A 14,088-nucleotide genomic window follows, 5' to 3' on the forward strand; every position below is an offset into this window, starting at 1 on the left:
CAATGCTTATTTGTCTGGCAAAGGCCTGTTGACGATGCCCTCTGCTGTGTTGCTGGCAATGGGATAATGACAAATGCGCTTGCATGACTTTGATCTGTGCATGTGCATTGTACTTCAACCCAGCTGGGACTCTGCAAAGCCTGGAAGGCTTTGCTGGATCCCCATTGCCGGTTACGGAGGGACAATACTGCTAATGCCATCTAAATATGGCGTAAGTGGTACAGTCACAAACAGCGGTAAACTAAGCTTACTGATGTATTCTAAATACTGAATGAAGGTCACACCCCCTTTAAACAAGTGCTAAAGGGGTTATGGCTCGTGTCAAGAGTCCTGTGTCAGGAGGTGGAAGTTGCTGTGATATATAAGCAATTGCCTGGTGGACACAAATTCACTTTATGTTTGTAGCTGCCATTTATAAACCTAAAACTTATATTTATATTAGCGTGACGTAATGTTAAATAATGGCATTGACACAGTCTTATCATCTACTTATTGCTAGCACGTTTATAGCTATTCTCAGTGCAGCTGTCATACCAGGCAATGTGGAGTGACCTGGCAAAAGAGGGAACTCTGGGCCTGATTCAGACCCACTTGCGAGCGCTATGCGCTCGCAAGCGGGTCGATGGTGGCCCAGTGTGCATGCGCATGACGGAGCCGGCTCAGTTGTGAGCTTGCGCGAGACCCGGATAGCGACGGGCAAACCGTCGCTTCGGGTCTCGTACCAAAGGGGGCATGCTGTTGATGTTGAGTGACAGCACGCCCCCTTTGGTGGGCGGGCCAGGGGCGTGGCTGCCCAGAAGGAGGCGTTCCCATGGGAACACCTACCGTCTGGGGCCGGCCACACTGACATCACAGGTGATGTCAGTGGGAGTGCTTTCGGCTCTGTTAGAGCCGAAAGCACTCTTGGGCTTGCGGCAACGAGACCCTACCACAAGGGTCTCATCGCAAGCCCGATGGTCGCGATGGTCTTGACCATCCGCTGAAGACTATTGTCAATCTTCCTAGGAATGAGCATCCCTACAAATTCACTTAAAAATCAAACTATCTGGAAAATGTACTAAGCATTGGAGAGTAATAAATTGGAGAAACATAAAGTACCAACCAATCAGCTCCTACCTGTCACTTAACAGGCTCTGTCTCAAAAATAACAGTTGGTTAGTACTATATCTCTCTCCATGGCTTAGTACATATCCCCCTGTATAGTCTCACAGAATGAAAAACTCTACATCCAGGCCTCTTGCCAAGCTAAAAGTTTGTGACTGTAAAAAAAAAAAAAAGTATATATTTCATAGAAAGTTTATCTAAAAAAGAAAAACTTGCAGTATGTCATAGGTTTTCAAAGACTCAGCTGAACAGAACACAATACTTTCAGACCAAAGATAAGTTGATTGGTCTTCATGTACAGTACCATGATGAAAACCAAAACATGGGATTTCCCCACAAGAACCTCCTACCAACCAACAAGAACTGTGGTGGAGGGGTGATGGTTTGCGGTTCCTTTGCAGCTACAGACCATAGAAATATTAAAGTTAAAACTTAGTGGGGCTGATGCAGAATTAAACTTATATTCATTTTTGTATAATATCTTGTGTGAGTTTTCCCTGCTTATGCTGAGAACATTAAAATATCCAACTAAAACAATGCAGACAGGGGCGTATTTATAATGGATGCGGGGCACACAGGCCCCTGGGTCCAGGGGGGGCCTGCACCGCACATCCTGCACCCATATTATACTTACCTCTCTGGAGTCCCACGTTGGCGCCGGTGTCTGTGCTGTCAAAAAAGTACAGGGAAAATGGCCACCACGGCCATTTTCCCAGTGACCAGCGCATGCGCTATAGACTCTGGGCACACTCTAGTGCCCAGAGTATATAAGTGAGGCGCTGGGCGCGCACCGTAGAGTGTGCTGCCGGCCGCTGGATGGAGGGGGCCCGTGACGGAGACCGCACATAGGCCCCCTCCTCTCTAGAAGCACCCCTGAATGCAGCGTACGGTAGTACACAGTTTGGATACATTCACCCATTCGACCAAAGAGGCAGTACTTTGGGAAGAGGCATTGTCAAGTAGGTCGAGTTCAGTGGTGTGTTCAAGACCATGCAGACCAGTAAGTAAGTAAAGCCGGGTACACACTGAGACGATGTCAGTACGATATGCAGTTTCCGTCTGAATCGGAAACAAAATACCGGCCGCATCATTCAGTGTGTACGGCCAATATGCGCGCTCCCGCAGCCGATTGTGACATTGTTCAGTGCTGTGCCGTGCTGCACGTCCAACTAGACGATATTGCAAGCGGCCCGGTGCAGGTAATGAAGGACGGAACAAGGTATTGTTCTGTCGTTCATTACCTCTTTCTGATGTGTTCCCAGTATCCCCTCATGTGTGTACCCAACTCAAATGTATATATGCATGTTAGGCACTTAGGGCCTGATTCAGAGCCACTCGTAAGCGGCAGCTCGTTCGCTCCGAGCGATGTTTGCCCAACTGCGCATGCGTACGGATCGTTATACGCATGTGCGAACCAGTCATTGCGGCCGAAATTCATGTGCTCGCAAAATAGCGAATGCCTGCTAATTTGAGTGACAGAATGAGGCGTATGTGGGTGGTAACAGGGGAAGGTGCTTGAAAACGGGGAGTGGAGATCCGATCGCAGGCGTGCTTAAAGGTCAAAACGGGCGTTTTATGGGTGTGCATATTTAAAACAGCAGCGTCATTGACCACGTCACTGGGTTTTTTTTAAGCCAGAGCTGATCGCAAAATTGTGGTAGCAAAAACCAACCACAGAAATAGCGAGCAGTTCATACCCTGTTCGATGTACTCGATTAATCTAATAAATAGCGGACATGACGTAGGATGCGAGCGGCCAGGGGGCGTAGTTTCCAAAAAAACGACCGCAAGTTTTGTTCGCTCGTTCAGACCTAGAGGCGTCAACAGACCGCAAACAGCGAACGGTTCATTTGAATAGCCACCCCTATTTTCTGGACGAGCGAGCGCAAATAGCGTCCGGCTCTGAATCAGGCCCTTAGTTAGTATAGGTCAGGTGTACTGTATGTGCACACTGAAGGTGATGACTTGTACATCTGGAACATTCTGCACTGACAACATATGCATCTCAACCCACAGCTTTGCATATGTGAGGAAATATGACATTTATTCACATATTTATTTTGGGCAATGTCCGCACATTTTACTTCAAGAGTTCTGCACATGGAGGCATCACAGGTTGAATGTTATATGTGCATATTTGCTTTCATGGGAGCATTCAGTTGATCTCTCAGTGCAATCATGTCAGATATTTGACTACTTAGGGCCTGATTCAGACCCACTCGCGAGCGGCTGTCCGCTCGCAAGTGGGTCGATGTTATGGACTGAGCATGCGCACGACGGAGGGAGCTCCGTCGTGCGCATGCGCCAGACGCGACGAGCGAAGGAAAGTCCTTCGCTCGTTGTGTCCGATCAAAGGGGGCGTGTTGTCAATGTTGATTGACAGCACGCCCCCTTTGGTGGGCGTGCCGGGGGTGTGCCTCCCTGACGGGGGCGTTCCCACGGGAACGCCTCCCGTCAGAAGCCGGCCCACTGACATCACTAGTGATGTCAGTGGGAGTGATTTTGGCTCTGATAGAGCCAAAATCACTCCGGAGCTTGCGGTTGAAAACCTCAACCGCAGGCTCCGGCTCGCAATTTCGATGGTCGCGATGGTCACGACCATCGCGGCCATCACAATGCACGCTCGTATAGCCTGTGGGTGGTGACCCACAGCTATACGAGCGTCCAGGAGGACGCTCCATTTTCATGGAGCCCGGCCCTCATTCAGAGCGTGCGCTCTGCTCAGAGCGTACGGCTCTGAATGAGGGCCTTAATCCATGTCTTGTTGACATTATGCTGGAGCCCAGGGGGAGGAGCTAACTAGTTCATCTATCTTTTCATTAATATACTTTACTTATTATGACTACATCTAATGCATTATTTTTACTACTGCTTTAAGTCTATTATGTTTGTCTTTACTTCCTGTGTACTTCATGGTTTGTCCGTCACTATTCCCAAGTGAGAAGGTAAGAAATTGCAGGAATAACAGGTGTCCCATCCAGAGCCGGCCCTAAGCATAGGCATAATAAGCAAATGCCTAGGGGCGACTGGAATGCCTACGGGCATTCCTGGGCTCTGCCACAGTTCCCCCTTTCCCCACTGGCACTGTATGCCCCTCACGCCTTCCCTGCTGCTGCCGCTGCCGTGTGGAAAGCCGTGCTGGGATCAAGTGGTTGATCCCACCATTGGCACAGCAGGAGGAGATGTGTACCCTACGGGACACATCAGCGTCCGGCGCTGGGATGCTATTTCTGCTCCCTGCGCCGGGGAAGCATAGGCGGCAGGTAGGACTTGGCACCGGTCAATCGTCGGGCAGGACTTGGCTCCGGGTGCGGGCTTACTATAGCCCTTCACTCTTGTAGCCTTGGTACAGTGTCGGCCACTGCAGGTGTTTGGCTCTGGCCATGAGCCAAACCCGGCTCGCAGGCCAGCAGCCAATAGGAGGCAGACGCGACGAGCCAATCGCGGCTCGCCGCGTCATAGCCCCACCCACTCGCGGCGTCTTGCATCAGACGCCGCTGAGCAGGAAAAGGCAGTACGACACCAGAGAGGGAGGAGTGAAGACCTCCCGAAGAGAGCGTCACGGCAAGAGTTCTGGCTGCCGTGGAAGAAGCCAGAAGACGCTGTGATCAAGAAGGAAGACAGGCGGAGAGGACTGCGGGGGTGGAAGGTAAAAGAGCCAATGAAGCTCCCCCCCACAGCCTATTCCAATGGAGCAGGTAGGCCCTCCATGAGGCCTACCATATACCCCCTCCCTAGACCACCAGGGTTGTCGGGCACTAGGCACGTGGGGGCACTGTTGGCTGAGACCTAAATTGTAAAATGAAAATCTGCACGACACCATTTTATGTTGCCCCTGACGACACCATCTTGCGTCGTCAGCATGAAACCATTGTGTGCGATGCTAATATGCTATTATTAGCACCGTGCGACTACATTGCTACCGCATATTGTTAAAAGTCCTACCATACCCCAAATGCACATTAAATCATATATATAATATACAAGACGCACAGCACACAGTTGTGCTGTTTAGCAAAGCACTCTACACATAAAACGCACCACACTTATTAGTGACTATACGCAATATCCCTACACTGGCACATTGCATACTTACACAAAAAGGTTCCCTAGCATTAAGTTTAATATTAAAGGTTTTATACGTTATCAAATCTATTGTGAAATGCAGGTATTTTGATATCTAGGGTTTAGTACATGATAAGCAGACCATGTTTGGTGCTATTCTAAACCACTGTTTATTTGCAGATTTCCGGTTCCATCGGCAAGGAGATCGCAACATGCGTCTGCGAATTATGGATCATAGGGAGATAGGTATTGAAATGTACTCCGTAATGTAATGTTTATTAGCCAGTTTAGACTTGTTGTTCGGCTGGAAAACCCACACAAAGAGCTGTTGGAGGGCTGAACTATTAGAATACAAACTGACCTATGAACTGTATTGTAACTGAAGAACCAGGAAGAAGGACCAATGGGATTATGCCAACTTGCTCTATTGTATTGCCTATCTCTGCAAGGGTACATATGTAAGCACTCCAGATCTGGTAGTTAGTCATCTTTTCTTTCTGTTGGCGGAGGTTTCATAGTTGATGCCGGGAAATCTGGATCCAGAGCGCATGCGTATGTATCGACTGTATCTTGCAAGTTTTATAACCTTTGCACTAATTGTATTATAGATCAAGGCGTGTAACTATATGCTTTTATGTGAATAATAACTTTTGTGCTTTGGAACCACACTCAAAGTCTGGAAAGCGATTATTTCATATGCATACGCAACGCTAAATAGCGACTTTAGGGTATAGAGGTTAGACAGGAATTCATAGGGGCATTAGGCCCTAGAGGGAGTTATTGCCCTATTAGGTGTAAGTGACCTGGGTACTAGGCCCAGGTCACTATTGAATAAAGAAGGCGGGCACTAGGCCCGTGGCCATAAGGAGGGCCACCTGTTTTGTTTTCCTGAGGGGCTGTTCAGCTCCGTATGGGTAGTTGTTAGGGGGCAACAGTATAAATTTTGCCTAGGGCACCAAATGGGCTAGGGCCGGCTCTGGTCCCATCCAACTAACCTCACCTATTGTCTGTCTGCTTGGATTACATTTATTGAACATTGTCTATAGTGATACTCCCCTATTTATAATAATCTGCTAATGATAGCTATGGTGTTAATAGCCAGGAAGTGGATGACACATACCACACCTTCCATCAGGAAATAGACGGAGTGGGTAAATGAAACAGCATACTGTAGAATGAGTGTTTTGTACAGGACATATGGAACAAACTGTATACTGTATTTGATTGAGCCTGGTACAGATGGAGTGTCTCACTGTCCTTCCTACTGTACCTAGAGTACTGTAGATAAAATAATAACCAGTACGTTCATAATTGTGATCTAGCTAATTATTAATAGTGCTACAAGTTATGTAATTTTACTATATGTGACAACTCCCCCCTCAATATCCTTGTCTTCCTTCCCCTTTTTTGTATTTGTATATGTTTTTGTGTAGATTTGGTTATAACATTTGCAAACTGTGATTGTTGTGAAGGATGCGGCTGTAACTGACCAATGTTAGGTGACAGGACCATATGTATTGTTTAAAATAGATCTAAAAAAAATGATCACATTTAAAGAAAAAAACTGTTAGAGGTCTATATGGCTTACATAAGGAATGCAACTTTTACTGAGCTGTCACTGCCTTTATTACTGCATTGTATTAAATTTGAGCTGTCATGAAAATCAGTGATCCTGCTGCTGATGCTGTGAAACGATGCACAGTGACTGTAAAGTAGGGCACCATTTTCCATGTAAAGAGATCAGTTCTGACAATCCAGGAGATGTACATATCACACTCCACTATAACATATCTATAAATGTGGAATTTGGTGTATCCTGTTTCCTTTCTTCATCAGTTACATCTACATATGTAGCCAAGTCTTCTAGGGGAAATTGTAAATGATAAAGCATAACATATTAGTTGTGCTCGCTATTACATTGCTGGTTATGGCCCTGTATGAATACACCAGTGTTAATTCTGTACAGGGAATTTCTGTTATATTGGAGAAAACAAGCCATTTACAAATATTCTGACTTTGCAATAGATCAGCAAGATAGAGTATCACCACCATCCTCTACAATAATCCCTAAATAATAGTACAGACAGCATGCTGGACAGTTTTAGTTAATGGGGTTCCCCACAAAAATTTATTATGTTTCTAAGTACATAGTCTATTACGATTCCCCATAATGGTAACAGTTTTATAAATTACAGTCGCCCATCTGGCTATTACAGAGCTGATCAAATGGTCCAGAGACACCACGCTTCATTTACCTGCTTGCTTACAGCCTGGATGATAACAATTTGACACTGTATTGAGCCATTTGTGATTCTAATATAATGTGTTTTACATTATACAGTGTAGCTCTTCACACATACAGAAAAGACTCAGGCATTCAGTGTCCTTATACAGATCCTGTGAAGTGGTTATGTATAGGTGTCCATATATAATAACTGATACCACAAATTACGCTAGTAAGCAAATGAAGAGAGTAAATACTGTATACAGTCCACAGAGAATAAGGGTGTGTACTGAGAATTACAGTACATGTGCCATACGTACCAAGGGCTTAGGTACGGGATCCTGGTGGTCTGAATTCCGACAGAGGCATGCCGACAGTCAGAATCCCAACCCAATAAGGCGAGTCTCCTAACACTCCCCCTAACCCACCTTTCCCGCAGCCTAGCCCCCCCGCAGCCGAACATTACCCCTCCCCCCTGGCAGTATAACTCTCCCCTTAGTGTCTAACCCTAACCCTTATTCTTAATCCTCCCCCTAACCCTAATACCGTTGGGATGCCGGTATTAGGTGGTTGGGATACATCCCATACCAAGGGAAGGGGTATTGGATATTTGTGTACAGGGGCACCAGAACATTTTTAGGTTGGGGGGGCAAGATATAATTTAATTTTGGCACCCCTATATTTTTCTATCTATATACATAATTAATACATTTATTATTATTATTATTTATAATAAAAAAACACACACATTGTCCACCTCGTGAAAGTAAACACACACATTTGCCCCATGGTGAAAACAACACACACACATTGTCCCTCACAAGAAACATCTAAAATACATTTTCCCTCTCAGGAAAAAATATTAAAGGCTTTCTGCCTTGACCACCTGTAACCCTGAACACCTTCTGTCAGATTGCTTCCTAGCTCCACAGTCATACACAAAGCATACAAAAATGCTGTGCATTAATGAATAGTACATAAAGTAAAAAATAAAAACAATATGTCCGCTTATCTGAAAACAGTGGCGTAACAAGTTTGGGGCAAGCAGGGCAGGTGCCCTTGGCGCCTATACATAGGGGGCGCTGACGTGGGGGCACAGTTTGTCCCTCTTACCTGGGCACATACACCACACAGGGACGTCTGTGGACGATCAGGGGCTGTGCTTTATAGCAATAGGCTGCACAACCTCTGTGCACGCAGGAGAAGTGTAATGTTTGGTGTTTTAACTTAAAGACCGCACATTACACCTCCTCCTCCATGCGGTGCAGTGGCCATGCAACATATTGCTTTAAAGCACAGCCCCTGACCGACCGCGGCTGCCGTGCTTTTCAAATGTTTGGGGAGGAGGCGAGCTGCCCCCTTGCCCTCCCCCTCGTTTCGATGCCCATGTGAAGGAAGGGGCGGTGCAGGACTGCAGCAGGTGCTGAGCAGGTCATCCTTTCATGGCTGTGTCATTGGTAGAGGAGTGTTGAAACAGTGACTGCATCCTCCTACCACACCTCCTGGCTTGCATTGTGTGTTCTGCTGCCTGCCTTCCCAGCGGCGGAGTTAGGAGCTCTCCTTCCTTCGCCGCTCTGCTGGTGGCTTACTGGGGTCTGCACTTCCTCCATTGGCAGCCAACACCCAGGAGGCTAACCTCACCATACCAACTGTTGTATTGGCAACCTTGGGGACTCAATAGAGTTTATGGACGGAGTCGGAGAGGGAGGGAGAGTGGCAAGAATGGGGGAGGGACACCAGAGAGAGAGCAATATTCCATAAGTGCATGTTTATTGTTTGGGTATATTTGATATTATGCTGTTGAAGCATAGCATTTCAGCTACAGAGTATTTGATGGTACATAATTTATAGAATTTTTTTTTTGCTTTTTTTTGGTGGCTTGGATTGAACTTGCTTGGATGAGTTGGGCCAGTTCTTCCACTGTTGGGGTCCTTTTGCACCAATGTACATTTTGAAAGTAGTTTTTTGTAATAGAACAAAGGGATAGTGAAGTCAAAGAACTGCACTGGAAGAATTTTTTTTTTTTTACAAGAATTAATCCTTTGTGATGCTGCTTTTGTTGTAGAGGTATCTGATGGTGGAGTTTATGATTGGTGTTATTTGGGGGGTATATTAGTGCTGTTGTGGGGCAGGAGTGTGTTGGATGTTACCTGTGGAGATATATATTGTTGTCTGTGGATGGAGTATGGGTGTGTTGATATTGTTAGAGGTTGGTGATATCTGGAGGGATATATGAAAATTGTCTGGGGTGTGTAGTGGTGTTGTGAGGGGTGTGGGTGTGGTGGTTTCAGGTTAGAATTTGTACCTGTGGTGTTTTGCACCTGTAAATATGTATGTGGGGCATTGGATCCATACAGGTAGAGGAGGTGATGTTGAATTTTAGTAGTGGTGCCTGTATAGGCAAAGGTTGCTTATGCGAACAATAATATGTGTTGTTTATATGTAGCACAAGTTGTCGGTCCTTTGCCAGTCTGGGAGTTCTGTGGGCCAGCTGTCCAGGGGAGATTAGTGGATTGGAGTGAAGACAGGCAGTGGCAAGTTTTTGTGGAATATACTCACACACATTGTAGTGTAGAGGGTGTAGGAGCACCTACAATGGGACCCGGATCAGTGTGTTGCCTGGGACACAGTGGGGCCTTGGTCTTACTCTGGATTACCCACTAGTTCAATATTTTTTTTTCTGGACCAGGCACACAGTCTCCTGTCAATACCAGTCTCTCTGCCCCTGTCTGTGATGGACTCTCTTCCCTTGCCTTGTCAGCACTGGACTCTCTGCTTTCCTTCTCCAGTGTTAATCCCCTTCTATCTGTGTTGGTTACTTTGCCCTTCCCTCTGTCATTGCCAGCCTTTGTCCTTTGTCTGCGTGGCTCTTTCTTCCTGTCTATGTGGGCCTCACCTTCCCTGTCTGTGCGGTGTCTTTCCACCTCCCTTATCATCACTTCTGAGCAATTCACTTTCCCATTCATGTCTGTGCCGGTCTCTCTCACCCTCTGTGCATCTGTCTTCTCTTTTTGTGTGTGTCTATCTTTGTCCCATCCTCTTTGTGTTTGTTTGTATTCGCATTGTGGGTGTCTGTTATTTCTTTGTCCCCCTTTGGGCATGTTTCTGTCACTTTTTTTCCACATTTTGTTGTGTATATCCAGAGCTGAGACCATAGGGCCTTGTGCAGTGTTGTATTGAGAAAGAAGAGAGTGGGGTCATGCACAGGGCAGGTGTCCGGATCTGCAGCTGAGAAGAAGAGGGGTTTTAGAACCTGACCCAGGGATGGGTGGATGCTGACAGGTGGCTCTGTGGTCTGACAGAGATATTGCTTAGAACATTGCACCTTAGGAATGATCTGGGTTGAATCAATTCTTGAAACTTCAGTCTCTCAAATCGAGGCTTGATGATGGACTAACATATATAACATAACATAGGAATGTCCATCCAATGTATTGGAAAAATGTATATTTATTAATCAGTTCATATGTTATTGAGGGATAGTACAAATTCAACGGGGTACCTGGACCACCTGGAGAATGTCTCACAGTGGAAGAAAGTGATAAATAGAATGTCTTTCACAGTATCACATACTAGAAGGGGATACTACATAAATAAAATTTTAAATACAGTAGGGTAAAAAATGGGTATAACTCACTTGGGGGTCGCAGTATGCACTGACGTATTGATGTTTTGCATTGCTCTCGCAATTCCCTGAATTTGTGTTTCCAGTGTTGTTGAGAACTAATATAGGAATACAAATGGACCGTTTGAAACAGCTGCCAGGAGGCGCCATTTTTCAGTTTGCCTTAGGCACCAGCAACCCTAGTTACACCTCCGTCTGATAAACCCTGATACTTGGAAGAACTAATTGATGCAATTATGGGATACCTTTCCAGAGATCCACTAATTCAGGAAATCTGTATTTTTCTTCCCTGGGAGAGATGTCTCAAGCCTTGGAGAGAGAAAAAGTGGAGACGTTGCCCAAAGCAACCGACCATCTTCTAACTGTCCTTTCAAAGACTGTGCTAGATAAATGACAGCTTATTGGTTGTTTTGTTCATAAAATAAAAAATATATAATATATAGGGGGTGATTCAATGAGGCGTTGGGTTTATCCCACAGATAATTGAATGTGCTGCCTGATTCAGTTAGCTGCGGGAATCCCATGCACTAAGCCTAAGAGGGAGGATTTTTCTCTGCATATTAATGCGCAGAGAAACCCATAGATTCCAGCACTGTGCGCAGAATTTATGGGCTAGCGTGTGTTAAGTCATGGTTTACGGTGCGGGGAAAATGGCGATTAATTGAATAGCTCCGGGTGTGAAACACAGAGCCTTTCCCCGAGTGGTAAACCTTGCATCTAATTGAATTCTCCCCATGTATAATGCTACCAAATTAAATCCCTAGATCTTCTGCATATTATTATTTCTGGCAAAGAAAGCTGATGCAGAATAATAATTGTACCATTATGGTACATACCACTTCTAATCATGAATGTGTTAACCTATTATATGCCCCCATTCAATTCAAACTTCACTTTGCAGCCATTGGCCATTTGTACATTTGCTTTTAAGCTGCATGATAATATAATATGCAAAATATTGTACTTTATATTATTTTCCTGCTATATTACATGTGGTGGTCGAATGTAGCCCATATGATAGATAAATATTAAGAGAATATTTTCAAAGAGGGTTAAATGTTTCTAGAATGTATTAGGTTGCTATATGGGCTGCCTGACAAGTTCTGTTTGAATGAATACTTTAGTGCTTATTCTATTTTGCGCGCCAGTCACGATGTGCCGTTTGTAAACGTCACGTCATGGCTATAAACATCACAAATTTGTCCTCACACTCAATAGAATTTAGCAGAAAAGCGGCAATGTACAGCCTTCCATATTAGGCAGCTATGTGTGCAGCCGAGCATTGCGCGATGCAGTATTGAATAGTCCCATGTAAGGCAGACATCCAGAAGGGAGCTCATCTATTCTATTGTTTGTTCAGACAAAAGGTTCGATGACTTCTCCAACAGACAAGTACTGTAGATGTATGACACAAAGCATGTTGCAGAAAAAAAATATATATTAATAAAAAATTATGTATTTTTCAATTAACATGTAAAAATATATACATATATTTTTTTCACCAATTAAAAGACTGTGTTGTCTGATAAATCTTAAAAACATTCAAGAAGTAAAAAATCATTCTATGGGGGAGATGTACTAAGCCTTGTAGGGAGAGGTAAAGTGGAGAGATATAAAGTACCAACCAATCAGCTCCTAACTGTTACTTTACAGGCTGTGTTAGAAAAAAGTAGCTAATTAGTTGGTACTTTCGCTCTCTCCCCACTTTATCTCTCTCCAAGGCTTAGTACATCTACCCCTAATAATTTAAAAACTTTTGCCATCTGGCTCCTAAATGTTACAAGATGTGTATTTCTCAGAAAACATACAGTATTCACTTTAGCATTTCAAAGTGCATTTCTGTAGGGTCAGATCACCTTCATGTGGTTGTTTATGATCATGGCAATAAGATCATTGGGATGTTCACAATAGCAGAAATTATTTTAGCACTTGAATATGCTGCTTCTTACACATATAAAGGCTCCAACGTTGATTGAAGCAGAAAACAGAAGCCCCCTGTGACATGAAGTTTTCTCCATCTATAAAGGTTTTATTAGAGCTGCGGTCACAACATACAGTATAATGAAGCAAAGTATGAGGGGCGAAATGAATCTGCTGCTGCGCATGTCCAGTGGCAGCAGATTCTCCTACCAAGTCTACTGTATGCGTGGATCTGAGCGCTCAGTCCGTGCACTTGACCGCGGAGACCAGAAAGCCGCTGCCAGCAAGAAGAGATAGGCATATTAACATGTGGGACAATGTGTGTGTTTAGAAAGCTCAGTTCTGTGTCCTACTGGTTATATAATGTATATATAGTTATTATTGGATGCTTAATATATTCATGACCCCTTACATACCTCACAATTTTTGTTAAATGTGAAAAGGGGCATTTGTGCTCGCCCAGGAAATGGGGCGTGACCTCATGAAAATGGGCATGGTCTCACGGGAAATGCAGTACAGGCGAGTCTCAACCCTGTTTTGGTCATCCTGGGGGCATGCCCAGCGCTCCAGTAGCTGCTGGGCATGCCCAACGTCCCTCTCTCCAGTGCATAGATACCCCGAGCATGTGAACAGCATCTATTAACCACTTGCTATGCTGAGTAAGGCAGCGGGTGAGTGGGGGTATCCCAAACCACCACCACCACAGGACAAGTCAGCCCATGGGTGGGGTGGTGTTGATTTGGGTGTCAGCGCTATCTTGATCAGCGGTGTACAACTGAGTCCTCCTTTTCTGGAGGTATATCCTAATATTGGAACTACTTGGCAGTATTATATTCTAATTTAGCAGTTCCTTACTATCACTATTGCTGTGGCTTCTAAAGTCTCATTTGGAGAGAACTTTAAGAAGAGATATATTTAAGTCTATGCCTCTTTATGAAATAATGCAGAGATGTACTATATGTAATGTTCCTGGTAGCTTACCGTATGACTGCAGTGCATTGTAATTCTACAGACCTCTCCTGATGGCTTCTGCTCCTCCTAAATCCCTCTTTGGAAGTGCTACTGCAGCTCCCCCTACTCCTTTCCGACCACAGTCTCCAGCACTCTCTCTGCTCCGAACTCCTCCCCTCAGGTAAGATCTCTCAACCCT

At 45.0% G+C, this 14,088-nt stretch overlaps 2 protein-coding genes across 8 annotated transcripts in view; one reads left to right on the plus strand and one right to left on the minus strand.

Moving 5' to 3' along the window:
- LOC148515002 (G protein-activated inward rectifier potassium channel 1-like) overlaps window positions 1–14,088 on the minus strand; it is a 46,533-nt gene that overhangs the window by 12,608 nt on the left and 19,837 nt on the right. The gene's annotated exons all lie outside the window — the stretch shown is intronic.
- Window positions 13,772–14,088, plus strand: part of LOC148515003 (uncharacterized) — a 67,901-nt gene continuing 67,584 nt past the window's right edge. For 6 of the 7 annotated variants that reach the window (XR_015879439.1, XR_015879440.1, XM_088480714.1 and 3 more), the window contains exon 1: window positions 13,772–14,070. Coding sequence is in view for 5 of the 7 variants with exons in the window: in XM_088480714.1 (XP_088336840.1) it covers window positions 13,961–14,070 (110 nt within the window). In the remaining 2 variants the exon portion in view is untranslated. The remainder of the gene's footprint in view (window positions 14,071–14,088) is intronic. The other variant, XM_088480715.1, reaches the window with a different exon arrangement.

The sequence above is a fragment of the Taudactylus pleione genome, unplaced genomic scaffold (genome assembly GCF_031769625.1).
Source record: "Taudactylus pleione unplaced genomic scaffold, aTauple2 ptg000256l, whole genome shotgun sequence".
NCBI lineage: Eukaryota > Metazoa > Chordata > Amphibia > Anura > Myobatrachidae > Taudactylus > Taudactylus pleione.